This window comes from Pygocentrus nattereri, chromosome 16 (assembly GCF_015220715.1).
Source record: "Pygocentrus nattereri isolate fPygNat1 chromosome 16, fPygNat1.pri, whole genome shotgun sequence".
Taxonomy (NCBI): Eukaryota; Metazoa; Chordata; class Actinopteri; order Characiformes; family Serrasalmidae; genus Pygocentrus; species Pygocentrus nattereri.
Genome location: NC_051226.1, coordinates 2,716,957 through 2,744,209, shown reverse-complemented (window position 1 = coordinate 2,744,209; position 27,253 = coordinate 2,716,957). Strand labels below are relative to the sequence as shown.

General features: G+C 42.2%; 1 protein-coding gene across 3 annotated transcripts in view; it reads left to right on the top strand.

Annotated features, from left to right (window-relative positions):
- Positions 1-25,453, top strand: part of larp1 (La ribonucleoprotein 1, translational regulator) — a 47,323-nt gene extending 21,870 nt beyond the window's left edge. Inside the window, exons 4-20 of one of the 3 annotated variants that reach the window (XM_017719557.2) lie at positions 2,357-2,504; positions 2,729-2,761; positions 4,036-4,170; positions 5,654-5,809; positions 7,992-8,154; positions 9,734-9,878; positions 10,810-10,984; positions 12,463-12,620; positions 13,567-13,935; positions 16,646-16,769; positions 17,143-17,348; positions 18,081-18,187; positions 19,076-19,233; positions 19,335-19,479; positions 21,217-21,326; positions 21,458-21,585; positions 22,580-25,453. In XM_017719557.2, coding sequence (XP_017575046.1) covers positions 2,357-2,504; positions 2,729-2,761; positions 4,036-4,170; positions 5,654-5,809; positions 7,992-8,154; positions 9,734-9,878; positions 10,810-10,984; positions 12,463-12,620; positions 13,567-13,935; positions 16,646-16,769; positions 17,143-17,348; positions 18,081-18,187; positions 19,076-19,233; positions 19,335-19,479; positions 21,217-21,326; positions 21,458-21,585; positions 22,580-22,747 — 2,628 coding nt within the window. In that variant the 3' untranslated portion in view covers positions 22,748-25,453. Of the gene's footprint in view, positions 1-2,356; positions 2,532-2,728; positions 2,762-4,035; positions 4,171-5,653; positions 5,810-7,991; positions 8,155-9,733; positions 9,879-10,809; positions 10,985-12,462; positions 12,621-13,566; positions 13,936-16,645; positions 16,770-17,142; positions 17,349-18,080; positions 18,188-19,075; positions 19,234-19,334; positions 19,480-21,216; positions 21,327-21,457; positions 21,586-22,579 lie in introns of all 3 variants that reach the window. The other 2 variants (XM_017719556.2, XM_017719558.2) reach the window with 2 other exon arrangements.
- Positions 25,454-27,253: the final 1,800 nt, after the last annotated feature.

The following is a 27,253-nucleotide window of genomic DNA, read 5'->3' as shown; positions in this document are numbered from 1 at the left end:
ATGTGTTTTTGGGCTGAAGTGTGAGGTGCGCATACGCTTTACATATTCAAACCATCGAGGTGTTCAGATGTACCTGTTCAGCCTGTAGTGCTGCTGTAATTATACGAGTCGTAATGTGGACGCAGAGAAACGAGTGCAGGGTAAGCCGTCCCACAGGTCAGCCGGTTTGTAGAGCTGTTCCGTGTTTATTCTCCTTTTCCGGAGAGCGCTCGGTGGTTCCGGTGAGACTGGAAGGCTATTTCTGACGCGGATATCTTAGCCTGGGTTTATCCGCCCTGGTGACCCCAGCAAGGCCCTTTTTTAGAAATGCGTTGAGGGGCGTTTCACTCCGTACCTGCTGAAATGTAGGTCAGAGAAGAGCCAGGAATAAACACCGTCCCTGTAGGAGTGCTGTGTTCTGTACTGCAGGACCTTGCAGGGGTCAGTAAGCAGGGCGGGGCGATATGACGATATATATTTATCGCGTTAAACTTGGAGTTCATGGTGTTTTAGTGTGGAGGTCTGTGTAGCTGTCATGAAGGCTGCGTTCACATTACCAGGTTAAAGTGGCACTGATCTGATTTTCTGCCCTGATGTGACTCAGATCTGGTGTTTTCAGGGCCGTGTGGACGCAAATCTGATCTTCTCAAATCCGACCTGAGCCACTTTCATATGTGGTCCTAGATCGGATACGTATCTGATTCGTGGCCATGTGACCTTAATGTGACCCTCAGATCGGAATTCATGTGCTTTTTTCCAATGAGCCATCATTCAGCGTTACCATGGCAACAGCGTTGTGTGGTTTTTTTGTTTTTTGTGGGTTTTTTTTTTCTTCCTCCCCCTTTTCCTCCTCCGTCTGGCTCTAATAATGAAGCTGAGAGCTGATCAGAGTTAATGATCTTCTCAGCGAAGCTCGTTCTGCTCGTTAGTTTGTGATGATGATGCAGTGATTGTCACGTGACGTCACTGAGTAGGAGGAGCTCATGAGGGTCAGTTCAGGCCGGTTCATCACATTAATGACCGATTTGAGTCTCTTACCTAAACGAGGGCGATCCATCGAGTCAGAGAGACCGGATTAGACGAAATTTGTTGAAGCATTTAGACGTAATTTTAACAGCTGATCATTTTTTGGTGTTTTGAATTTTATATCTATGATCTAATGGCGGCTGTTATTGTTGCTCTGACTCGTGTCATCAGAAGTATCAGGTTTTATTCAGTCCAGGCTCAGAGAAACAGGCTTTAACGGTTTGTGCTGTAATGTAATGACATCACTCTGGTGCTGCGTATATGAGGTCATTAGATCTGCTCAGTCATCGCTGCTGTAACGATGTGTTTATCGTGGAAACTCATATCGCGATAAAGATATAAACACAATCAGTCGGATGGAGCTGAGAATAAAACTATGAAGTTCACAAGAATCTTACATTTTCTGGAAGTTAAGGTTTTGCTCATTTTAAGAGAGATTAATCACTTTAGTAGTGGTAGTGGGTGGTGGTGGTGGTGGTGGTGGTGGTGGTAGTAGTGGGTGGTGGTATTTTTCTTTTTTCAGTTTTAAATGTTCATAACTCATTCTCAGCAGTTCAGATTAGAGTTGTGTTGTATGGGCACATGTATAATAATAATGTGTATAAAGGAAAGTTTTGAAAATGTGCCTTTGAAGTAACTTTTAAATAAAAACCATTTTGCTGATTTTTATCTTTATTTTTTATTTTTATTTTTTTGCTTCAGAATTTTTCCTCTGCTTTTGACTTTGGCACATTTTCATGGAGGGTGGTGTTTAGTTTGTTCAAATGATTTGCCAAACCAAGTCCCAGCCTCGCCCCCAAGACCCCACCCCCTGGAAAAATGTGGCCAAAGTCAGAAGCAAAAAATGGATCAGCAGGATTGTGATTGTGGTCCTGGTGTAAAAACGATTAATCAGTCAGCCCCGTCAGCGCATTGTGGAAAGTTTACCCAAACCGAAAACTTCTAGGAGGATGTTTTGAAGGACAGTTTGAAGAATAAACTTGTTAAAGCAGAATTTAAGTGTAATTTTGGACAGTTAGTTATTTTGTATCTTACTGTTTTATTATTATTATTATTATTATTATTATTATTATTATTATTTATGAGATGACATTTGGTTAAACTGGGGACAGTTATCAACTCAAAACTGGTTGAAGACGGTTGTTTGGGTCATTTTCCGTGGACTCGATTCAGTTTAGGTGTTAGTGCTGATTCGGTTTCTGAACATACGGATGTCTACAAACTCAGCCTGAAGTACGCTGATTGGTCTTTACTGTGCTTGTTAATTAACCGATGTCCTTCAGCTGAGTTTCCTCTAGCGTGTAAAATAAGTCACGTTAATCGTTTCCTCGTTTCTGTTTAACGTCCTCAGGCACCCAAGAAGGTGGTGGCGAAGAAAGAGTCGAAAGAGAAGCGAGAGAACGAGGAGAGCAAGGAGAACCAGAAGGCCAAATCGGACGATTCCGGAGAGGAGAAGAACGGAGACGAGGACTCTCAGAAAAACGGACAGAAAAAGAAAGGTGTGTTCGCGCAGTTTGACGCAGCAGGTTTGTTTGAATTGTTAAATATGTGGATTTTATTGAGGTTTGTGTTAATGAACTCTACAAAATTACCAAAATTGACCAGCCACTTCACCTCTACACTCCATATAGGAGCATGTATACCATATAATTTACTCTGTAGTTCTACAGTTACAGACTGTAGTCCATCTGTTTCTCTGATACTCTGTTACCCTGTTCTTCAGTGGTCAGGACCCCCGTGGACCCTCACAGAGCAGGTACTATTTGGGTGGTGGGTCATTCTCAGCACTGCAGTGACACTGACTGGTGGTGGTGGTGGTGTGTTGTGCTGGTCTGAGTGGATCAGACACAGCAGTGCTGCTGGACTTTGTGTCCACTCACTGTCCACTCTATTAGACACTCCTACCTTGTTCGGTCCACCTTGTAGATGTAAGGTCAGAGACGACAGGTGACTGTGTGTGTGTGTGTGTGTGTGCTGCTGCACAGTTTGTGCTGGTCATCCTCTAGTCCTTCATCAGTGGTCACAGGACGCTGCCCACAGGACACTGCTGGCTGGATATTATTGGTTCTCAGTCCAGCAGGGACACTGAGGTGTTTAAAAACTCGAGCAGCACTGCTGTGTCTGATCCACTCGGACCAGCACAACACACTAACGCACCACCACCACGTCAATGTCACTGCAGTGCTGATGTGAAAAAGTACTTTTTGTTTATCTCGTTGTTTTTATCTGCCTCTTACTTCACAATCGCAGAGCGGCAGAGACAGAGAGGCGGTGTAGGGGTGCAGGGCCACGTCAGTCTAACTGAGCTTAACAAGCCCTGCGGTTTAGTCTGCACTGACTGGAAGGGCGTTGGTGCCCCCTGCAGGTCAATCTAGGAGCTGCAGTTTGTGCTTTTGGGGAAGAAAGAATAGCTGCTCTTAGAACTGGGTGCCCAAACTTGTTGTGGGGCCAAATGTAGTGCAGAGAAGACGGAACCGTGTACACGTTTTTAATTTCGCCGTCATCAATTTATTTTATTTTTCAGTTTTAAGTTTTCATAGCTTACAAAATTATCAGTGGTTCACACTCAAGTAACATTGTTATATGGGCACAATTAAATACATGTATAAAGAACAGTTTTGAAAATATGCCTTTGAAGTAACCAAAAACAAAACGGTGCAAAACACAAAGAATTATCTGCTTGCTTTAAGTTCAGTGAGTAAAAATGAAAGAAAACAGACCAGAAAAATATTTTTAAATATTGTTTATACATTTTTCTAATTTTACATTTTTTTTTTTTTTAGTGCTTTTTTTATTTTTTAGAATATCATTATTTGCAGATTTTTCAATTTTATTAGACACAGTCATTTCATTCTCATTTTTATCTCTGCTATTTAAATAAAGAATATTATTATAAATAAATAAAAGTTTGGCAGTTTTGACACTAATTTATAATAGCACTGCTAAATATATCCAAAAATGAATCAGTCGTATCGGTGAAGTCTGTTTGTGTTGAGATGGATTGTGAAATGTCGTCTGCGTATTTAACAGGAAATAAACACAAGTGGGTTCCCCTGGTGATCGACGTGAAGTCTGAGGGTCCCCGAGAGCGCTCGGCTTCCAGGAACAACGCACGCCAAGGAGAACCTCCCAGAATGCCCCACAACAACCGCAACAACCTCAGAGGTATCGGCCAGTCTCTCTCTGCACCGACTCTAAAGGAGCGACCTCCTTCAAACTCGGCTCAGCTTTGGATCAGTATCAGATTTATTGGCCAAGTCTTTTGACGCACAGGAGGAATTTGGTTCCAGCTGTTGGCGACTGTCTAGTAATAGATGCAATAAACAAATTATTTACAGACAGTGTATGATATTATATATACACAGTAAACACAGTGTACCAGCCATATGCAGACTATAAATGATTGAGTAATATACAGTCAATGTATCGTTTAGAGACAATACACCATATTCAAGCAACAGACAGATTGTATAGGGAGGAATCTGTGGCCATATTACAGAAACTTCTTAAGTCTGTAATCTTATCTGATCTGTTAGTCTCCATGACGACGAATTTCAGACGGTAGCTATTCCAGAATATCAGCTCCTACCTTCATCATCTCATCACTAACTCCAGATTAGAAAACAGACAAGCATCCTAACCGGACTAAACCTCCTAAATCCTGTCCTAACTTCAGGATGAACCCCAGCAGGGTCCTGACTCCTGTTTAAGGCCCGTTTCTCTGGTTCTGAGGCGGCTGAGTCAGACAGCGTAGTTCACTACCAGCATAATGCGCTCCATTTATTCCTACTGTAAAACGCGGCTTTCACTGGGAGACGTTTTTCTCTTCTAACTCTGCGTTTTAAACATCTCAGACGCTGCCGACTCAAACTCCACCGCCCCTCTGACCACCTTCCTGTGTTAATGTAGATGATGGAGTATTACATTTTTTATTTTTTTGGTTTTTTGTTTGGCTGCTCAGATTGTCTTTTAAATGTGATCAGTCTGAACAGATCAGCTCCTAAACCGACCCGCATGAGCAAAAGAACATCTTCACGCGGCTCGTCCAGAGGTAAACGGTCATGACGGCCAGCGAACGTCAGTCGCTACCCGAGCTTCAGTTTAGTCTTCAGCAGCGTCACAGGAGCGATTTAAGAATTTCCAGTTGTTGACCGTTGGGCTCGTCACCCACAGGGCGCGTCAATCGTCCACTTCTTTGTTTCGTGTGCTCAGATTCTTTAAACACTGCAGCCTCGGGCTCGGCCCGCGCGGCCGGCTCGTCCAGAACCTCTTCGCACCTGGAGCGGCTGCGATGAGTCTCTTGTTTTGGTACAGAAACATGAGCCTAAATATTTGAGTCTCAGCAGCGCAAAATGATTGTCGAGTCGAACTGACGTAGAAGTCGCATGAATTCCGATCTGGCTGTTCAGACCGAGTCGCACTGCCGCAGATCGGACTTCAGAACCACATACGAAAGCGTCTCAACCTGGAATTGAAAACGTCAGATTGAGTGTGTTTATCTGTTCACACTGACACGTCTCTCTCACCTGCTGTGTAAACGTAGCCGTATGTCTTAATAACGTCTGTGGGCTGCTGCTTTATGGAGTTAGCCGTGTTACATAATGTGTAATATTATGTGTTTATCATGTGGTGAATGTTTTGCGCGCAGACTGGCACAGCGGGAAGTACGAGCACGAGTTCAGAGACGATCATGACGAGGTGTCCAGCGTGAAGAGTGAAGGGGCTCCGTTCAGAGGAGGGGGCTTTCGGGGCCGCGGCCGTGGCAGAGGAAGAGGACGAGGCAGAGGAAGAGGAGGAAGCAGAGGTGAGCACGTTTAGGGGCAGAAAAGCACTTGGCAGCAGGCCGATAGGGTTTTTCAGTATAGTGGAACTGCACGTCACAGGCTTAACGAGGCTTAACGAGGCGTAATTTTACAGATTCAATCAAACAAGCTGTAAACACACTGAGGGTGACCCTCGTTTACAGTGTAACCGACCAGGTTCAACAGTGATTTGGGGGGGAAAATGAAGTTCATCAATTAAAACAAATCAAAATCAGCCAGACAGGAAGATTTTTATAGAAAAAATTATCAATAAAATATATAATAAAACAGTAAAAGTTAAAGAACCAACTTGGATAATAAGCTTTAACCCTTTTCAAGAAGGTTCTATATAGAACATCTGTAGAACATTCTGAAGAACCCTTTCATGATACCTAAGAACCCTATGATCATGCCAAGGGTTCTGAGTGTGCAGGGTTCTAGATATAGTCTTTTTCTTTACTAAAGAACCACTTTTTCATGACTTTCCGCTCTGGTTTTGCTGTAGCTTTGTACATAATTAAGGGGGGACTTAAGCATCATGAAAGGGTTCTTCAGAATGTGCTCTATATGGTTCTGTATAGCACTTGGCACCCAAAAGGGTTTTTCTATTGTTACAATGTCAAGCTTGTAACAATAGAAGAACCCTTCTTGGTGCTATTTAGAACCCTATATCGCACAACTATTTTACCATGCAAAGAGCCCTTTAATCACACAGAGTTCAAGTGTTTGTGGTTCTAGATATAGCCTTTTTCTTAAGTGAAGAACCACCGTTTTACGAGTGTAGGTGCTCTCTGCGCCCGGGTGTCGCTGTAGTGTTATTGAGCTGTATATTAACTGTGTTCCCCGCAGTTTTAATAGTCTCTCTGTTGTTCTGCGCTGATGTTCTGAGTTCTAGCGAGTTTGTTCTCTCGCTCTGCCACGCTGGCAGCAGCTCCAGGCTTTGTGTGTTAATGTCCAGGCAGAACCCGTGTTTAGTTCTACTGCGATTTTCGTTCTGGCCTTTGAGGTCAGACTAAAAACAAAGCAGTTTGACCACAGCTGCGCTGAGAGGGTCGGCGAGGCCTGTTGGTTTTGGCAGGTGCTCGACTGACTTTACTCAAACTCCTTTTCTCCAGGAACACAGAGGCCCCTCGGTTCTGGGTAAAAAGGAAAGGACGGTTTAGCCGTCTGCGCAGAACAACCTCAGAACTCCACTTCTGTTGTTACTCTGTCTCTGCTGGTCACTTAAAAATACCTCATTGGGCTGGTCACCTGATTCATCACATGCGTTGCTTGACTGTAACACTGAAAACCCGTTTTCCTCCTGTAAATATCCCGTTTTTTATTCTAGCTCGTTTTATATAAAAAGCTGCTGTATAAACTAAAGGGCTTATTATTGATTTGGCATGTATGGTATTCGATTGGGACATTGAAAACAATCTTTTTTCATATATATTCCTTTATTTTCTTCCCCATGAATAACTCCTTTTAAATATTGACAATTATTCTTTTAGGCAATTTTTTTTCTTCATCAAACCGCTGTGTAGACGTGTTTTTAAAAATCTGTAATATACAGAACACGTGCTGTTGATCTAGCGCTACAGCACGAGATTGACATTGCACACACTTTCTGTACATTAGCTTATTTATTTATTTATTTATTTATTCCTCAGATATTTCCATTTTTTTCCATTTCCAAAAATATTTGTCCAAATGAGTTTTTTTTTTCTTGTTATACTCCTAAAAAAGATGCTTCCAGGGTTCTTTAGTAAAGAAAATGGTTTAATAAAGAACCATGAACACTTTGCGTGTTTACAGGGTTCTTTGTATCATGAAAGGGTTCTTCAGATTGATGGAGCATGTACATGAATGTGCTTTAGACGGTTCTATGTAGAAACTTTTTGGAAATGGTTCTATACAGCACCTAAAAGGGTTCTTTTATTGTTACAAAAAGTTAAATTTGGACCATCTACAGCACATTTCCATTAATCTGAAGAGCAGTTTTACCCTCCGAAGAACCATTTAGTCATGCAGAGGGTTGTTTATGTTCATAGTTCTGTTTAGAACCATTTTCTTTACTAAAGAACCCTTGAAAAGCCACCCTTTGTGTTTATCATCATCATCATCATCATCATCATCATCATCATCATCAGATGTTTATAGTTTACAGTGAAGTTTATTTCCTGTTTCTTCTCTTCTTTCCAGGCCACTACGATTATCACTACAGCTATAAGGCCTACGAGGGCAAAGACGGCGCCTACGGTCAGAAATTCAGCAGCACGGTGACCTATTACTACGACAGCGTGAGCAGCACTGACCTTTACTCTGTGGATCAGGACCTGCTGAAGGACTACATCAAGAGACAGATGTGAGGAACCATCACACGCTCACTGACAGTGATTGATTATTGACGTCAGTGCAGCTTTAGAGAAGACAGTACGAGTGTGTAGCGTCACCGGCTGTTTACATGCTAAGATTTCTGCCAATCCGATCGAACACATTCCGATTACCGATTTAGACTGAGGTTTTTATTTTCACTCGTCTCAAAAATCTGATAAATCTCTGTTTACGTGCGCGCTGCAAGTAATCCGATCCAAAATGACACGCATGCTTGGAGAACCGCTTGGTGTAGGCGTTGCCATCACATCCAGCATCACGTGGAGTCCAGTCAGAGTGAGATGAGCAGCAGTGAGCAGTGATTGTGTTTTTAACTGCTTTAAAATGACGTCAGACTCAGGAAAACGTCCTTCACACGTCCTTATTAAAGAAGGCCGAGAGGAAGACGTCGTGCTCTGAGACACATAAGCTGGACGTCCGTCCCACCGCCGTCTTTTAAAGATCAGAGCATGAACTTCGTCTCCTCTGCAGACCAGTTTCTGCTCCGCCGTGTTGAACGGTATAAACTCTCACTGTGACGCGACGCTCATGCAGAACGGACTGAAACTTTCCGATAGGGAATGTAATCGGATACAGGCGTTTACACGGATATTATTCTTCTATTTAACGGATTATTTACAGGATTACAAGCCTCGATCAATCAGACAGAAACTGCATTCCGAACAGCGTCAATCAGACTAGACTATTCCGACTGAGCTATTAGTCAGATTATTAATGGATTATTAGGATGCATGTAAACGTGGCTACTATGTGCATCTGTTTAAAATAATGGCTGTAAAAACCACAAATTTTAAATCTAGTTGTTATAAACCTGTAATGCCACGTTAAATAGTTTCTTAACTCCTTAAAATTGTGAGTGTGTGTGTGTGTGTGTGTGTGAGTGTGTGTGGTTCTATATGGATATATTTTTAAACATGATTCTTCTATTGCTACAATAAGCGTGTAATGATAGAACCCTTTTTTTGCTCCTATATAGAACCCTTTTCAAAGAAGGTTATACATATGATCATCTACAGCACGTTTTCCATCAATCCGAAGAACCCTTTCACAATGCAAACAACCATTTAATTATGCAAAGGGTTCTTTGAGTGTTCATTCTTCTATATAGAACCAGATTTTTTACTAAAGAACCCTTAGGATCCACCTTTAAGTGTGTAGCTGAGCTGCAAGTCAGAATTATGTTTAAAATATATGGTACTCTCAATGTTTTGATCAGGTTTATGACTTTATTCAATTTAAATGTTATTTATTTAGTAAATGTTTTCTTTTCTTGCTAAAAAAGCAAACTGTGAATTTTGGCTTTATTTTTGGTTTTATTCTGTATTTAGTGCCGTTTTTCATTGATATTTCAAAGCGTGCATAAAAGTCTGTGGACTAAGGCCACATTTTTCCGGATTTTAGCTTCTTCTGTTCATTCTGTGAATTTCAGCTCCGTTAATTATTAAAGTGTAAAAATCAGGTTAGAAAGTTTAAGATTTGAATGTGTGTGTTTGACGCTGCTGACCCAGGAAACATTAACGGGCAGTGTTTTCTTTCCCTTCGTGCCGCAGTGAGTATTATTTCAGCGTGGATAATCTGGAGAGGGACTTCTTCCTGCGGAGGAAGATGGATCAGGAGGGTTTCCTGCCCGTCGCGCTCATCGCCAGCTTCCACCGCGTCCAGGCTCTGACCACAGACATCAACCTCATCCTGGAGGTCTGTTACTAAACCTCCTTTACTGGGAACCTCCCAGAGCTCCAGACTAAAAGCCTGTTTACAGACAAAAAAAAACAAACATCAAGTTTTCGAAACGCACGTATATTAATGCTGTCTTTCATAGTGAGTCTGAAACTCCAGGTACATTTTAAATCTGTTTTAAATTGCTCGAAAAGCTGGAGGTGACTGAATTTATTACGGTGACTGTATGATTTAAGATGGATGGTGTCATATAGTGTTGAACAGTGGTGGACGAAGTAAACAAACCCTGTACCTGAGTTAAAGTCGAGACCCCCAAAGGTAAAATATTCCTCCAGTAAAAGTAGAAGTTCCTCCCTTTAGACCTCCACTTGAGTAAAAGTACTAAAGTATTTACCTTCAAATGTACTTAAGTATAAAGTAAAAGTACTAAAAGAGTAATTCTGGCTCTGATGTCCTGTTATCATTTTTATAACCAGACTGGCTTCATGAACTCATTTCAGGTGAAAGTCCTCCAGCGTCTCTCTTGGTAAACCAGTCTTTTAATAGAACGTCATTAATTAGTGACGCTGACGTCTATTAAAATGATCAGAAGCACAAAACACTGAAGGTAAACAGTTTCCATCAGGGAGAACCGAGTGGCTCTGAAATCACTTTTTACACACAAGCAAAGTTTCAGTTTCAGATTTATTTACAACTTAGTTCCAAGTTTAAGTTGAATAAAAACTGGCTTTAAACTCAGGATCACAGATGAGCTCCTTTACTATGTTGATCTGTAGGCGTCTGTTCATAAACATAAACCAGCCCAAACTCATTTACTATAAAATGAAATGGTGTTTGTAGAAATTCAGAAAAAAGCCGCGTCAGTCTCGACTGCATATGTGGACATATTTCTATATTGAGCTCTATTTACACAAACTCATATCCGAGTTGTATGTGTGCTTCCTTTCAGGCTTTGAAGGACAGCAAGGAAGTGGAGATAATCGATATGAAAATTCGACGAAAGGAGGAGCCAGAGAAATGGCCTCTGCCCGGATTCTCTGTTCCAGAACATTCCCAGACGGATTTCTCCCAGCTCATCAACTGCCCGGAGTTTATACCCCGGCAGGCTGTGGATAAGCAGTTAGGTGAGACTGTTCGATAGACAGTTCGGCTGAAAGTCACAGACGTGGCAGCATTGCCAACATGTAATGGAAGCTTGTGATTCCTTAATTAGGAATATTAGTGTGATGCACGGTATGACAGGAATGTTTGTTTATATGGTGCGTTTCATTCACAAGTGCTGTATGTAAATTAAAGACAGCACGAACGTAAGGAAATGAAAGGCAACGTGCTTAAGCAAGTGAGAATGATCCCCACCTCTAAGGTACGCTATATGGACAAAAGTATTGGGACACCTACAGGAGCTTAAAGGTCACCCCATTCTAAATCCATAGGCATTAATATGGACTCGGTCCCCCTGTGCAGCTGGAGAGTGTCTGGGAATTTGTGCCCATTCATCCAGCATCTGCGAGGTCAGACACTGATGTTGGACGAGAGTGTCTGGCTCACAATCTCTGGGGTTGAGGTCAGGACTCTGTGCCAGTCAAGTTCTTCCACACTGAACTCACCCAGTCCGGCCTTTATGGAGCTGCTCTGTGCTCTTGGGCTCAGACAAGGAACAGGAAAGGTTCTTCCCCAAACTTCCCACAAAGTTGGAAGCATAGAATTGTCCAAAATGTCTTGTTCTGCAGAAGCATTAAGGGTTCTAGGCCCACCCCTAAAGAAAACGGCCTCATATAATCATCCCTCCTCCACCAAACTTCACAGCTGACAGTGCAGTCAGGCAGGCAACGTTCTCCTGGCATTCTCCAAACCCAGACTTGTCCATCAGACTGACAGATAGAGAAACTGATTGGTCACTCCACAGAATAGGTTTCCGCTGCTCCAGAGTCCGGTGGTGGCGCTTTACACCACTCTAGCCGACGCTTGGCGTTTCGTGTTTTGATTTTAGGCTTGTGTGTCGCTGCTCTGCCATGGAAACCCATTTTGTGGAGCTCCTGCCACCCAGTTCTTTTGCTGGTGTTACTTCCAGAGGCAACGTGGAACTCTTTAGTGAATGATTGAACAGAGCATAGGCACTGTGTGCTTCAGCGCTCGGCAGCCCCACTCTGAGTTTGCATGGTCTACTGCAGAAATTTCATAGACTGACTCGTAGCGGAGGCGGCATCCTATGACAGTGCAGTGTTTAAAGTGACTGAACACTTCAGTGCGACCCTCTACTGCCCCGTCTATGGAGACTGCAAGGCTGTGCCTGTCAGTAATGGGTGTGGCTGAAACACTTGAACTCAGTCATTAGGTGTCCCAATACTTTTGTCCATATGGTGTATGTATTAATCCTGATCATACGTAGAACCAGTATGCAGTATGTTGCATAGCTATAAGCAGTCCAGCCTGTGTTTATTGATAAGTCACACAGTGTCAGAAACCACATGATCAAGATTGTTGGAGACACTGAACCGCCTTCTTATTTGACTTTTTCATTCCACCTTAAAGGTGTGATGTCAGTTCAGTCTTTAGCTATGAAGTTGAACTCACTCCTGACAGTCAGTGCGTTTCTCTGCAGGATCTCCGCGAGCGTCTGCTCCAAATCTGCCCAAACAAGAGGATCTGAGTAACCTGAAGACAATGCCTAAAGGTTTATCGGCCAGTCTGCCCGACCTGGACTCGGAGTCCTGGATCGAGGTGAAGAAACGACCCCGGCCATCTCCGGCCAGACCAAAGGTACACTTTAAAAAACTTTCGGGGTCCACAGTAATTTTTTTTTTTTAACCAGTAAATTTCATAAAACATCAATTTGCTGTTTTATTTTTATTTTTTTAATATAAACTTTTCATATTAAATATAATATGAGCAGTTTTTTCCCTCCATGATATACATTGTTCAAGTAAGCTTTACACACAGAAGAAATATTAATGCTGTTATGATCAATACCACCTTTAATTAATACCACAATTGGAAAAAAAAATGGCTATTGACTTCAACTGACCAACCTGTTGTTCCTATTGTGTTTTTTTTTTTTTTTTTTGGTGCTTGGTGTAGTATTTAAACATTATAGTTTACGTGCCGTTAATCTTGCCAATTATTTGAATTAACATTTCAGTTAATCAAGGGAAAGTTTATACCATGGCAACCACCTGGGAGGCCATAACAAGGTCTTAGCATTAGCAGCCATAGCAGCCGTCGGGGTTCCCATAGCAACAGCCTAGCAACATCAACAACTACCTGGAATAACAGTGCAAGACCTCAGCAACCACCAGCTTAATTTTCACAAACTGACATTTGATTGGCTCTTTTTCTTTGTAAACAGACGCCGTGTTGAGTGTTTTGAGCTTTCTGTTCGTTATTAATCCGCTGACCGTCTTCTCGTTTATTTATTTCTGTGGTTATAAGCAGTGGCTGCTTTTTGAGTGAGCCACAGCTAATCATAACGGTTCAAAACGGCTCATTTACATAAATTCTTGGACACGGTAACAAAAACAGCCTGTTTACACTGAGAGATCAAACAAAAAGGTTGGGAATGACCATGCAGACATGATTTATGGCCGATCGTCGACAGATTAATCCACACAAACGTTATGAGTAATGTTATTTTATATGGTGTAATAAAAATGACCCACACATCGAAGCAATTGCTCCTCCTTTAACTGCTGTGACTGCCTCGTTGCAGAAGGCGGATGAGGCCCGTTCTCCAGTCCAGACTGGCCCGGCACCTCCAGACCTGCAGGATGAACCGGAAGAGCTGGACTTCATGTTCGATGAGGAGATGGCGCAGATAGACGGTCGGAGAAACACATTCACGGACTGGTCAGACGAGGATTCGGACGGAGAGATCGACGACCGAGACGTCAACAAGATTCTCATAGTCACCCAGACTCCGCCGTACCTACGGAAACACCCCGGCGGAGACCGGACCGGAAACCACGTCTCGCGGTCCAAACTGACCAGTGAGCTCGTCAAGGTGATTAATGACGGCCTGTTCTACTACGAGCAGGACCTGTGGCATGACATCTACGAGCCCGAGTACGCCACCATCAAGGTAAGGAGGCTTTCACGCGAACACTGATGATACAAATGATTTAGTAGCTGATTGATCAGGTGTCAGTCAGTCAGTCAGTCAGTCAGTCAGTCAGTCAGTCAGTCAGTCAGTCAGTCAGTCAGTCAGTCAGTCAGTCAGTCAGTCAGTCAGTCAGTCAGTCAGTCAGTCAGTCAGTCAGTCAGTCAGTCAGTCAGTCAGTCAGTCAGTCAGTCAGTCAGTCAGTCAGTCAGTCAGTCAGTCAGTCAGTCAGTCAAATTCAGTATCAGAGCCACTCATTTAGACCTGGACTCTTCCCATTTTTCTTTGTATAAAAATTTCACTGGTGGTAATTATTGAGGATTTATACACTGATTTTGTGTAGTATGGGTCACTGTGATGCCAGTGTTTCAGCACATTACATTACATTTATTTATTTATTGTAGGTTCTATTCCAAACTTGCTGTTTTCACACCGGTACTTTGTCGGGATGCACAGGGTGATTCAAAAAGTTTCATCCGATTTCAAAGCTCCAATTGACAGTCAGTTTCTGACTGACTTCCAAGAGAAAGGTCGCCAGCATCACCACATGATGCGCTGTGTGACTTTTTTTTGTGGAGATACGTTAAGGGTTCTGTTTGTGTCACTCACATCAACACTGGGTGGCTGGTTAGTGTAGTGGGTAACACCTCTGCCTTCTACACTGTAGACTGGGGTTCAATCCCCACCTGGTTAAACACCCTACACTATACCAATAAGAGTCCTTGGGCAAGACTCCTAACACCACCTTGGCCCCCCCCCCCCCCTGTGTAAAATGATCAAGTTGTAAGTCGCTCTGGATAAGTGCGTCAGCCAAATGCCGTAAATGTAAATGGATGATCCTCGAAATCCCGCTGAATGAGCCGTTGAGTGCACCGACACGCTCGGTCCAGTCTGGGATGAGTTTGACTGTGGTGTTGATGTCGTCCGTACAGCTGGAGGAGGTTCAGACTGAGACCTTGTACAGTTACATAATAAACTTTACGCTCATTTAAACCGTTTACAGCTCACTGCACTGATCTGTGACGATTTACAGTGAAATAAATCGTTCTGAAATGGGATGAATCTTTCTGAATCACGCTGTATTTTATGGGGTCGGCAGGTCCAGTGTTTCCCCTGCGTTTGAGCCCGTTTTCATAGCCAGACGGTTTACTTTCTGAATCTTAATGCGTTCGAGACGCCGCCAGAAACACACAATACTTTCCCACCGTGTTTTTCACTTGCGAGTGGTTAAAAATCAAACGGTGGTGACAACGTTCTGGTTTTGAACTGACGGTGGCCGAAGCGATGCTCACAACCGAGAGAGAGGAGGTGCTACTGCACGTACATTACAGCAGTATGGAATCATAACATGTTCCTCCTCCTATTAATGGGTGTTTTACATGAATAGTCCACAGGAAAGACGTCAAACCCTTAATGTTTTTTTTTTTCCAGTTTAATTGAGCATAATTGTCCCCATGCATATCGAAAATGAAGTGAATTCACAGCAGAATAATAACGTAAATCAGGCCAGTCAGTCAAACTGGTTCATAATCGCTGTGAAATGGTCACTAAAAATACACATGGCCCAAAAAAATCAAACGTCAGTCCAAACTGTCACTTTATGCACTAAAAATGAAGCGATTTCACGGTTTTAATTAAGACCCGCATGTCTTACCTGCATCAGCTCTGGATCAACCGATGTTGAACATTAAAGTACAGCGGATTTGGGAACACGAAAACTGGATCAGGACCTCCTTAGTCCATAATTAGAGTGAAATGAAAACCCACAGGCTAAATACTAAATGGTGATGGATTTGTGAGTTTTCCCATGAATAAAATAAATATTCTCATTTTTATGCCGTCCTAATGGGGATTATCTGTATCAGTCTTGTTTTAAATGTCCTATACAGGCCTGTAAGTCAGGTTCGCCGTTGAGCCTGGAAAGCCCTTGAACGTGGGCCACGGTGGGATTGCAGTACTAAATGTGGGCAATAGAACGTACAGCAGTAAGCATGTGGCTAAACTAGCTCCTTTTAATTGGCTTTAATGTTCTTTAAGTGGGTCGTTCTGACACATTCCAGGTTCTGTGGTTTGTTTCTGGGCTGGGAAAGGCCTGGCCGTTGGCTGTTTCTGTTTCTGGACGGTCCTGCGCGGCTGTTGTTGCCTTTTGTGCTGCTGTTCTTTGTGCCGTTTCACGTGCCGGGGGGCTGGCGTGTTGATAAATAAACCCCACGCGGACCGCTCGGCCTGTTCTCGGGGGGTTTTGGGGGATGATGGAGCCGCACAGATCGGTGGTAGTAACTTTCCAGGCGGTGAGATTTCTTTACTGTTTGTAAAAAAGGCTTGAACGTTTGCTGTTAATGATATTTAAGGCTTGAAACTGGAAGTTTTGATGTTGCAGGAGAGAAACAGAAGAGAAAATGTTATTGATGAATGAATTTTGCGAATTTCTTCCCCCCCAGCAGATAATTCCACGGTTCAGTCCATCAAGTGATGGAGATCCTTAGGAAATGGTCCATATTTAGAGAAAACTGTCCTGCAGTGTCAGAAACCACATAATCGAGTTTATCACAGATACTGAACTGATCTGGCTGAATGGCTACATTAACCGTATAGCTCCAGTGCAAATCTATAATTAATGAATTTATTAATGAATAACTACATCGTTAATCACGTTTGTAACTGAAGTGTCTGTCTGTGTTTGTGGGAGCAGCAAGAGGTGGAGAACTTCAAGAAGGTCCACCTGATCAGCCGTGAACAGTTTGACTGTCTGACCCCGGAGCCTCCAGTCGATCCGAATCAGGAGGTCCCCCCCGGACCCCCGCGGCCGCAGCACAGTGAGTGGGCTGAATTAAACAGGACTAATTAATATTCGTTTTGAAAGAAGCATGCACTGTTTGTTCTTTGAAGTACTTACGGATAAACACTGCTCAGAAAAGCGAAACGCAGTAAAGCGTATTTATCACGATAATGATAAAATAACAGCACCCTGCCCACCCTTTCATCATTATTATTATTATTATTATTATTATTATTATTATTATTATTATTAATAATGATCAATAAAATGGTATTAAATTAAATGGTTTATTACAGTAAGATTGTGTAGTAGAGCCTTGGTGTAAAATAGCCTTTCTCCCCATTTCTCCTGTTCTTGTTTAACCGTATCCGTTTTTAATTTCATTAAATTTATTTCTTTTTATTCCACAGTCCCCACAGACGCTCTGGCCAATAAGCTATTTGGAGCACCAGAGCCATCGACAATCGCCCGCTCGCTGCCCACTGCCGTGCCCGACTCTCCGAGCTACCGCAGCGCCCGCACACCTCGCACGCCCCGCACGCCCCACCTCAGAGACCCCACACACACACCACGCTTCTACCCTGTCGTCAAGGAGGGACGACCTGTTGACGCCAAGGTGATGCATCCTTTGTATAGTAGGACTCAAATTAGTTTATTTGCACTCAAGTCCAAATGTAAATATGAAAATAAACAATTCTACAAGATCACAAGTTAAATGGCGTTTTATATATATATAATATTATGATAGCAGAGTTGTTATCCCAAGATAACAATCCAGAAAATTATAGCAACAGCTAATGGCCTCTCTGGACTTCCGGACTTTGGAGGTGGAAACTAAAAAAAAAAAAAGTGTGTGTGTGTGTGTGTGTGTATGTATGTATGTATGTATGGATTTTTTTTTTTAAACAATTGACCTTATGCTTTGATGTTCTAGTAAATTAAAATTATTTCAGATAGTATTTTGTGTATCCATCTAGACTTTTTAGGTCCTCAAAAGTTCGTATTTGTGGAAAAATGTAAATCCAGCAGTCCATCTAATGTTGGGTTTTGTTTGTCCTGTTAAACTCTTAGGATCTGTCTGTTACAGCTGTATAGTGATTGTTTTATTTATATATTTTTATATATATATATATATATATATATATATATATATATATATATATATATATATATATATATATATATATATATATATATATATAAAAGTTCTGCCTTTACAGTGGTTATGTATTTATTTATTTGTGGTCTTCACTGAATAATTAATGTTGGTGCTGAATAATTCATGCAGATACTGTCTGATACGTCTGGTGTTCTAGGGGTTAATATGATTTGTTTACATTTGTGCCAGACACCACGTAAGAGGAAGACGAGGCACAGCTCGAACCCGCCGATGGAGTGTCACGTGGGCTGGGTGATGGACTCGAGAGAACATCGTTCACGCACAGCATCGGTCAGGTACGCACCCTTACCGCAGCCAGCTGGACGTCACTCGAGCTTTCTGTCCAACGCTGCACAGACGCCTCCCTCTCAGTAGATTTATCTGTTTTAAGCTGGACCATCACTGACACAGGCAGTGGGCTTGGGTAATCTCCATAGAAAATCACTGTCCAGTAGAATAGGACCGTGCATGAGTCCCAAGGTGGTCACGCCCAGTGCAAAGAGAGTACCAGAGGGGTCTAAAGCCCCCCAGCACTGGACTGTGGGACTGTGTTCTTTGGAGTGATGGAGCTCTATCCATTACCTGATACATGATCCAGAACTGACCGTCCAACATCAGTACCTGACCTCACTAATTCTTTTGTGGCTGATTGCAATCAAATCATCCCAGCAAAGGTCATAGGCTCCCAGAGTTGCTCAGTATGGGATGCATTGTCCACTTAACCATTATGGTCGAAACTTTTTCTCTTCTTATTTTCCTCCTCTGAGCTGATCGTTTAACCATCACTGCAAAGAAAATCACATTTATTTTCATTTTAATTCACTTTGATGCAACTTTTATGTTGGTTATTTCTTCAGGTCATCTGTTTTTGGCCAAGCTTGAACTTTTTATTTATTTATTTATTTATTTTTGTTTAATTAATTAATTTATTTTATAGTCCCAATTAGCTGCTGTCCTGATAGCCACTATTCTTTCTGGTGTCCAGTACACTCACCATACATTGCAAAACACGAAGAAAAAAAGAAAAACAAGAAACCGGGATAAAACAATGCATGAGAAATGGAGAGTAATGTAGGACTTTAAAACAGAAAATAACACAAAGATGATTGAAAACAAAAAAATGGAAATTGGCACATGTGATGTGATGAAGTTTGAAGTTTGGCTTTATTCTCTCTCTGCTGCAGTTCTAACGCCAGTCCGTCAGAAGGCACCCCTGCGCTGAGTAACTTCGGCTGCACCCCCCAGTCTCTGCCCAAATTCCAGCATCCCTCCCACGAGCTGCTGAAGGAGAACGGCTTCACCCAACACGTCTACCACAAATACCGCCGGCGCTGCCTCAACGGTACGGCATCGTAGGGCTTCATCCTTTGGCGTCTCTTCTCCTTTTCTGCTGAACTCGCACCAGAGCTAACCCTGATCCTGCCCTTCATCTCTGTCCTGCAGAACGAAAGCGCCTGGGTATCGGTCAGTCTCAGGAGATGAACACGCTCTTCCGCTTCTGGTCGTTTTTCCTGCGGGATCACTTCAACAGGAAGATGTACGAGGAGTTCAGGCAGCTGGCCATTGAGGATGGAAAGGAAGGATACAGGTACAGGTGTCTAAAGAGAGATCTGAGGGGTTTGGTGTCCAAAGTTCTCTGTTAGTTTTGTCCTGGAGCTACAGGACTAATGTAGATGATCGTGGCTGCTTTCTGAGGCTCATCAATCAGTCATTAATCTTAAGATAATAACTAACAGCTCTGAATTCTACAGAATTAACTAAGAATTATTCTGAAACTGCTATAAACTAATCACTCATTCTTCACTGCTCTACATTTTTGAAAGCTTACTGTTGGTTTTCCAGCGTCTACTATGAATTATTTAGTATCTATTATGCATCATTTTAGCGCTACAATGAATTATTCAGTAAATACTATGAATTATTCAGTAAATACTATGAATTATTTAGTATCTACTCCAATTTACTCCATCTACTAGAAATTATTCAGTAACTACTGTAAAATCTTCACTACTGTTATCTCCTTTATCACCCACCCCTAATTCTTCAGCGATATGAAGCTGAAGTCGCTATTCTCCAGCGTCTTGTTCAAATTTTCCCGTTCCACCTTAAATGGTGCAGCAGTTCTGATACCTGAGGTGTGAAAATGCGACTGCTGCGCCGAGACATCAGCGGCTACTGGTGATATTTTTAAAGCTTCTGATGATGAAAAGGACGATAATGCACAAACGACAAACTAAGATAAAAACAATAGTATCGTAATTTTTCAGTGAGGCAAATTCTCACATTCATGGGTTTCTTTAGTCTCTTGCGCTCCATCTAGCTGTTTTTTTATTTTTTTAACCCTCATCTCTGTCTGGAGTCTCTGGAAAAACCTCATGTAGCCCCAACACTTCACCCCACCCCTCTATCTCAGCAAGAATCAGGACACCCCACCATTCAGCGAGGGCTGAAATGGGTCTGGGCTGAAGTGTAGCACCCAGCCGAAACGGAGAAGGTCACCGATATCAGTTTTAAGAAGCTGAAAGGTCTGATAAGCAGGAATTTTGGCCACTAGCGTTTAATGTTATGTTTTGAGCTGGGCGATATGGCAGAATATAGTATTGCCATACTTGGAAGAAATTTTCGTGATACATGATATGTAAGATTTTTTTTTTTTTAGACACCTGATCAGTTGGAACAAAAAAAGAGCCAGTAGTGCTACATAAAAAATAATAATCAAAACTGAATTCACTTTTTTTTTTTTATTTTTTTTTATTTATTTATTTTTTTTTTTTTCTCTCTATTTAAAATTTTTTTTGGTACTAAATCCAGTAAAATGGGACCAGCTCTTTATAATGAAGCGTGGGGTACGGCAGTGTTGTAAGTACTGACGATATAAACGATATGTTCAGAAATGCGTACTGTACCGTATGAACTTAATTTATTATAAGTTTAGATTTTGTTACATTGCCCCACACTGTTTTTCTCTGTTACTCTTGCATGGACAAAAGCTTGTAATACAGTGTCAACCACACTACCGTGTCTGTTTGAGAGGACTTAATGCCAATAGTTGCAGTATAAATGTGTTATAATAAAACACCAAACATGTCTTGGCTGATGTACATCTGGGGTAAAGGGGGATTTTTATTATTATTATTTTTAATATAGGTCTTAAGTAACGATGTGAACCTGTTCTTATTTCACATGGTTACCATTCTGATTAAATTCTGAGCTCATCAATAAATTTTTAATTACAGGCATATAATTATAAATTTAACAGTCCTGTTTAATAATGTTGAGAGGTTTGATTTTTTTTTTTTTTTTTTTTTTTTTTTTTTCCCCCCAGATACGGTCTGGAGTGTCTCTTCAGGTATTACAGCTACGGTCTGGAGAGGAAGTTTAGACCGGATATATTTAAAGACTTCCAGGAGGAAACCATGAGAGACTACGAAGCAGGTAGGAAACCAAACAGATCAGCAGAAACAGAACTGACCAACGCCACCTGTGAGTGACAGACGCTTGGTCAGTGAAACGTGGCGCTTTGGGCTGATTCTGTTCGAGATCTTGATCGTTTCCCATCTTCACAGGTCAGCTGTACGGACTCGAGAAGTTCTGGGCGTTTCTCAAGTATTCCAAGGCGAAGAATTTGGAGATCGACCCCAAGCTGCAGGAGTGCTTGAGCAAATTCAGACGTCTAGAAGACTTCAGAGTGGATGTAAGTGTGCGAGAGAAGATTAACTTGAGTCTTTTTGAATTGCACCTTGTGGAAATTTCATTAAATCAGAAGCTCACAGATTTATTGATGAAGCACAATTGAAATCAACATGTTGCTGCTGTCGGAACAAAACCTTGTATTTCCAGAATGGTAACTTTACTGCAGAGGGGAAAAACCTACTTTACTTTTAATGTAGGTCAATGGAACCAAAGTCATTTTGCTAAGCTTCTTTTGGTCCATTCATCGTGAAATTTGCACACAGTGTAAAGGGCAACAGACACTTTTAATTTAAATCAAAAACTGAAAAATAACACAAAATTGAGCCCCTCAGTCTCTCATTTGCTGTTACTTTGTTGGAAGGTGGCATGAAATGCATTAGAAATCTCTGAATTGGAGAGTTTTCATGTGTCTGAGCCAGAACAAAGCTTGTAGTGTAGAATTAGACCTCTGTAAAAACCAAGAAAATCTAATTGAGTTTGGCCCCAGAACTGAACCTGAAAGTGTGTGTGATGTACATGTTAAACCCCTGCAGCAGGGTGTCCAGTCTTCTCCACAAAGGGCCAGCAGGGCTACAGGTTTTAATTCCAAAACGCAGGAGCTCACAAGATCAGTTTGAAGACTGATTGAAGATCTTGGTTGGTTATGGTGGTTGGTTAGTGTAGTGGGTAACACCTCTGCCTTCTACGCTGTAGACTGGGGTTCAATCCCCTGCTTGGACAAGCACCCTACACTATACCAATAAGAGTCCTTGGGCAAGACTCCTAACACCACCTTCGCCTGTAAGTCAAATTGTAAGTCGCTCTGGATAAGAGCGTCAGCCAAATGCCGTAAATGTAAGACTGACCAGTTGAGTAGACGAGTGGAATCCAGTGAGCTCCTGCTTGTTTGATTAATTCACCACCTGCAACCTTTTCAGCCCTTTTGTGGGTGAGACTGGTCACCCCTGACCTACAGCGTCCTCAGCGACTGAGTGTTGCTTTGTCTCCTCGGCCAGCCCCCTATAGAGGACGGTGGTCATAAGAGGCTCTCCGGTGGAGATGGACGCCGTCGGCACCCCTCCGGCCGGACCCACAGCCAGGGCGCCGCTGGTCCTTCAGCTCCCCCCAGAGACGAGGCCAAAAACGCCAGCCAGAGAGCCACCGACACAAAGCCACCAAAGTAACCGCCAACCAACCGCCCACCACCCACAATCCCTCTGACCACGGGGTCCAACCGGCACCGCAAGCATGAAAAACTCAGACAAATGGCTTGTGAAAAAAACTAAATCAAGGCTCTTCCATTATTATTGTTCTTTTGTTTTGGGTTTTTTTTCTCCCCTCTTTTACATCTGAAAGCCCTTTTTTTGGTCTGAGACCGAGAGACTACTGAAGGGGCAAGAAATTGTTCTGTTCTTAATTTTTATTATAATTATTATTATTACCGTTTTTTTTTCCCTCTCTACCTTATTTTATTTCTCTGTGGTGCCGTAGCTGGATGGACCGCAGCATCGTCAGTGGCCCCATGGTTTTTTGTTTATTTTTACTATCCCCCCCATCGGACCCCATATGATTGGCTGAAAGATGGCTGACTTCTTTTTTTTTTTTTCCTTCCCCCGTGGGTTGGAAACTTCTGCTTGGAGAACAGTTGACTTTGACTAGATAGGATCTGCAGAAAGGGCCAAAATGAAAAGAGAACTCTTCTAGAACCTGGACTCGTTGGCCATCCCTCAGTCTGAGCGAGATCGTTGAAAGTTGCCTTATTTTAATGGGTTTTTTTTTCTCTGCTTAACTTGCGCCGGCCACCTTAACCGTCGATTGTACAGCATTTAAAACTGCGATTATGCAAACATCCATCTTACACAGACGCCACACACCCCCTCCCTCCCAGCCCTGCCGCCAGTGTTCTCTCACTTCACCTCCTTTATCGTCTTCCAAAGCGTCACATGGTCTGTTACAGAAGCTTCTTAACCTGGGTGTGCTTGTGGTTCTTTGTGCTGAAATCATTCTGCCTTGACAACTGTGAGCAGTTCTTCATTCTTTCATCATCATCATTCAGACACTTCAAGGACTGGAATTAATCCCGATTACTTGAAGAACGAGTGAAGAGGAAAAAAAAAGGCTTTCACAGTGAATCTGGTGGAGCTGCAGGTGCTTTTGGACATGTGGGACACGGGACAAATGGACACGGAATACAGTGACGAGCATGATGGACGAGAAATACTAATAAAAAATAGACTTTAAAAAGTGCACAGCTCAAGGGTATCGGCTGACCTGGGACCCTGTTTTTGAAGATGTGAAGTTTTTAGCCTGATTGGCCAGTCTAGATTAGCCCAAATTCAGTGGCCCAGGCTGGACTGGCCCAGGCTAGATTGGTCAAGGCTGGACTGGCCCAGGCTGACCCATCCAAACTGGTTTAGCCTAGAAAGCATTAGCTATGCTGGTTAATCCACACAGGATTACCCAGGCTTGACTGATTCAAACTGGATTGACCAAGGATGGATTAGCCCATGCTGATTGGTCCAGGCTGGATTAGCCCATGCTGATTGGTCCAGGCTGGATTAGCCCATGCTGATTGGCCACGATTGACTCACACTTCAATCTCATAATCCTCAACACAGCTGGGAAACATGGCGCCACCTTTAGTCAAATAGAATAAGTATCAGACGCGTCTTTGCAGTTTTCTCGCTGGTTGTGCGAGTTGAGAAACACCACATGCCTCAGTTGAACTCATTGGTTAAAGAACAGATTATATATTTGCCTTACACGTCGTGTACGTACTATATTTTTTTTATTGTCCCTGAAACTTTTTAATGCGTTGATTTATTTTATTTTTTTTGCTGTGTTGTAGCGATGCTAAGAAATGTTTGTGTCACATTATTTAGGTAAGGGGAACATCACCATAGTGCGAGTAAAGGGAAAAATAACTGCAGGAACTCTGGCATTATGGACGACATAAAAACGACAGACTTCGCTGAGTAAACCAGCTGTTCGGCGCTTTTCGACAGTATAAAAATGATTTGCATCATGAGCCATTTTTCAATCACAGATGTATTTTTTTTTTTCTTCCTTTGTAAATTAGAGACTGATTTTCTGGTTCTGAATTTCGGCTCATGGTGCGAGCCCCCCTGTGTAAAGCGTGAGATTATCGTTGAAGTGGAATCCCAAAACAATGTCAGGCCGTGTAGTTTTAATCTCTTAATGTTTAGTTTTGTTTTTGTTTTACTTTAACCACCGTGGTTGAAAACGCAGAGCTAGTTGAGAGGTTTATTTTTTGTTTTAGGGAGCAATGGTTAAATTCGGGGAAGCTGATAGAGAACTTTTAATGATGTTACTAAAAGAGTCGTTTACTCAAAGACAGGCAAAGCAACAAAAAGAAAAGCCTCATCTGTTGTTTCCCCCAGGCTGATCTTTTCCACCAGTGAGCTGCTTCTCTCCTGCTGCTAATGGACCAATAGCCTGAGTGAAAGGGCAAGATTACCTGCCTTTCCTGCAGGGGGCGCCGTTTCTCTCTCATTGGCCTCAGTGTTGGAGCTCAGACAGTCTAAGGGGAAAAAACCAGGACAGATTCCATAAAGCCATAGAAATAAAACAGCTGTGTAAGGATATCAAAAAAAATAAAAATAAAAAATGAGGAAAAAAGAAATGTTAATAGTTCACTACCATAATATTCTCTTGGGCTTGTGAAAAATGAAGAAGAAAAAAAGGAACAAAAAAAAGATAAAATGGAAAATGTAAAATACTTGAATGAGAACTTGTATAACATTTAATATCATGATATCTGCTTTGTAGGCTGATGTGATTCGCTATTAGTGTCATTTGTAATTTGTAGTAATTATGCTTTTCCTTAATGAATAAAAAAAAATATATAAAATGGACAAAAAAACCTTAAACAGCAGCTCTCGGACTCGTTCCTTCCTCCGTGTGTCTGTTGAAGGATTGTTGTTGTCTGTAAAGAAGTTTCTTTAGCAAATGCTTACTGGTTTACTGTTCCTATTAAAGTGACACTTCATGCCTCTTAACCCCCCCGGAGCTGATCAGCCGACGAGCGTTTGGTGTCTGAAGTTTTAGCTTTTCTAGTTTTTGCACTGATTAACATCATGCCTTAATGGCCGTGTTCAGCCTACAGCCTGTTCAGTGGCTTTAATCGACTGGATTCTGTGGTTTCTGACTCGCTGTGGTCTGTAATCATGGCCTGAAGTGCATTAGCGTCGATTATAAACAGTAACTGAATCATTACACTTAGAGATTGAGGTCCACAACGTTGATGAGACAAACCTTAAACGTCCCGCCGTCCAGCCAAAACGGAGAATGGCAACTTCACGGGAGACGGAACCTTCTGCACTTTCACTGTAAGTTAATGTAAAGAAATTTAATTCCAAGCAATTTTGCAGCTTTTCAACTGGCAGAGTCATAAAACCTTCACACACTGTCAAAGACAGCGGCTGTGCTCAGACAGACAGGTAGACAGACAAATACAGGGCGAGTCAAAAGTCAAAGGACACTTTATTATCGACTTTTATCTCCGGGGTCATCTCAGATTGTGTACGCTGAGAAAATCCGCAACAATCAGCACCGTGTTGTGGAGGCTCATCACAGCATAAAAAAACTGATAAAATAAAACTGTCCTGTGACTGTAGACTCACCCTGTAGACATAGACACATAGATATAGACAGACAGACATACAGTTAAATGGACAGATGGATAAACGGACACAGATAGATGGCTAGATAGACATACAGATAAAGGGACGGATGGATAGACAGACAGACGGACATTTGGATGGATAAATAGACATACAGATAAATGGATAGACTGACAGATGGATAGATGTATAGACGGACGGATGGATGGATAGACATAGATGGATAGACAGATGGCTAGATATACAGATAAATGGATAGATAGATGGACAGATGGGATGGACGGACGGATAGACAGGCAGATTGATAATAGATGGATGGACAGATGGATAGATGGACAGACTGATAATAGATGGATAGACCGATGGCTAGATAAATGGACATTTAGATGGACAGAGACAATAGATGGATAGATGGACATAGACGGACAGGTAGATGGATGGACAAATAGACGACAGATGGACAGATTGATAATAGATGGATAGAGATGAATGGATAGACAGACATGGATAGATAAATGGACAGATAGATGGATAGACAGACGTCAGAAGGATAGATGGATAGAGATAGATGGACAGATAGATGGATAGAGATGGACATAGACAATAGATGTATAGACGGATGGATACAGATAAATGGACAGATGGATAGACGGGCAGATAGACAATAGATGGATAGAGATAGATGGACAGAGTCAATCGATGGATAGACAGATGGATAGATTGAGATAAAGGGACAGACAGAGACAATGGATGGACTGATGGAGATAGACGGACAGAGACAATAGATGGATGGACAGATGGAGATAGATGGACAGATAGACAATGGATAGACGACAGATGGACGATAGATGGACAGATGGACAACAGATGGACAGATAGATGGATAGACAGACATAGACGGACAGACAATAGATGGATAGACGGACAGATAGACGACAGATGGACAATAGATGGACAGATGGATGGACAGATGGACGATAGATGGATAGACAGACATAGACAGAGATAGATGGACAGATGGATAGACATAGACAGATGGATGGATAT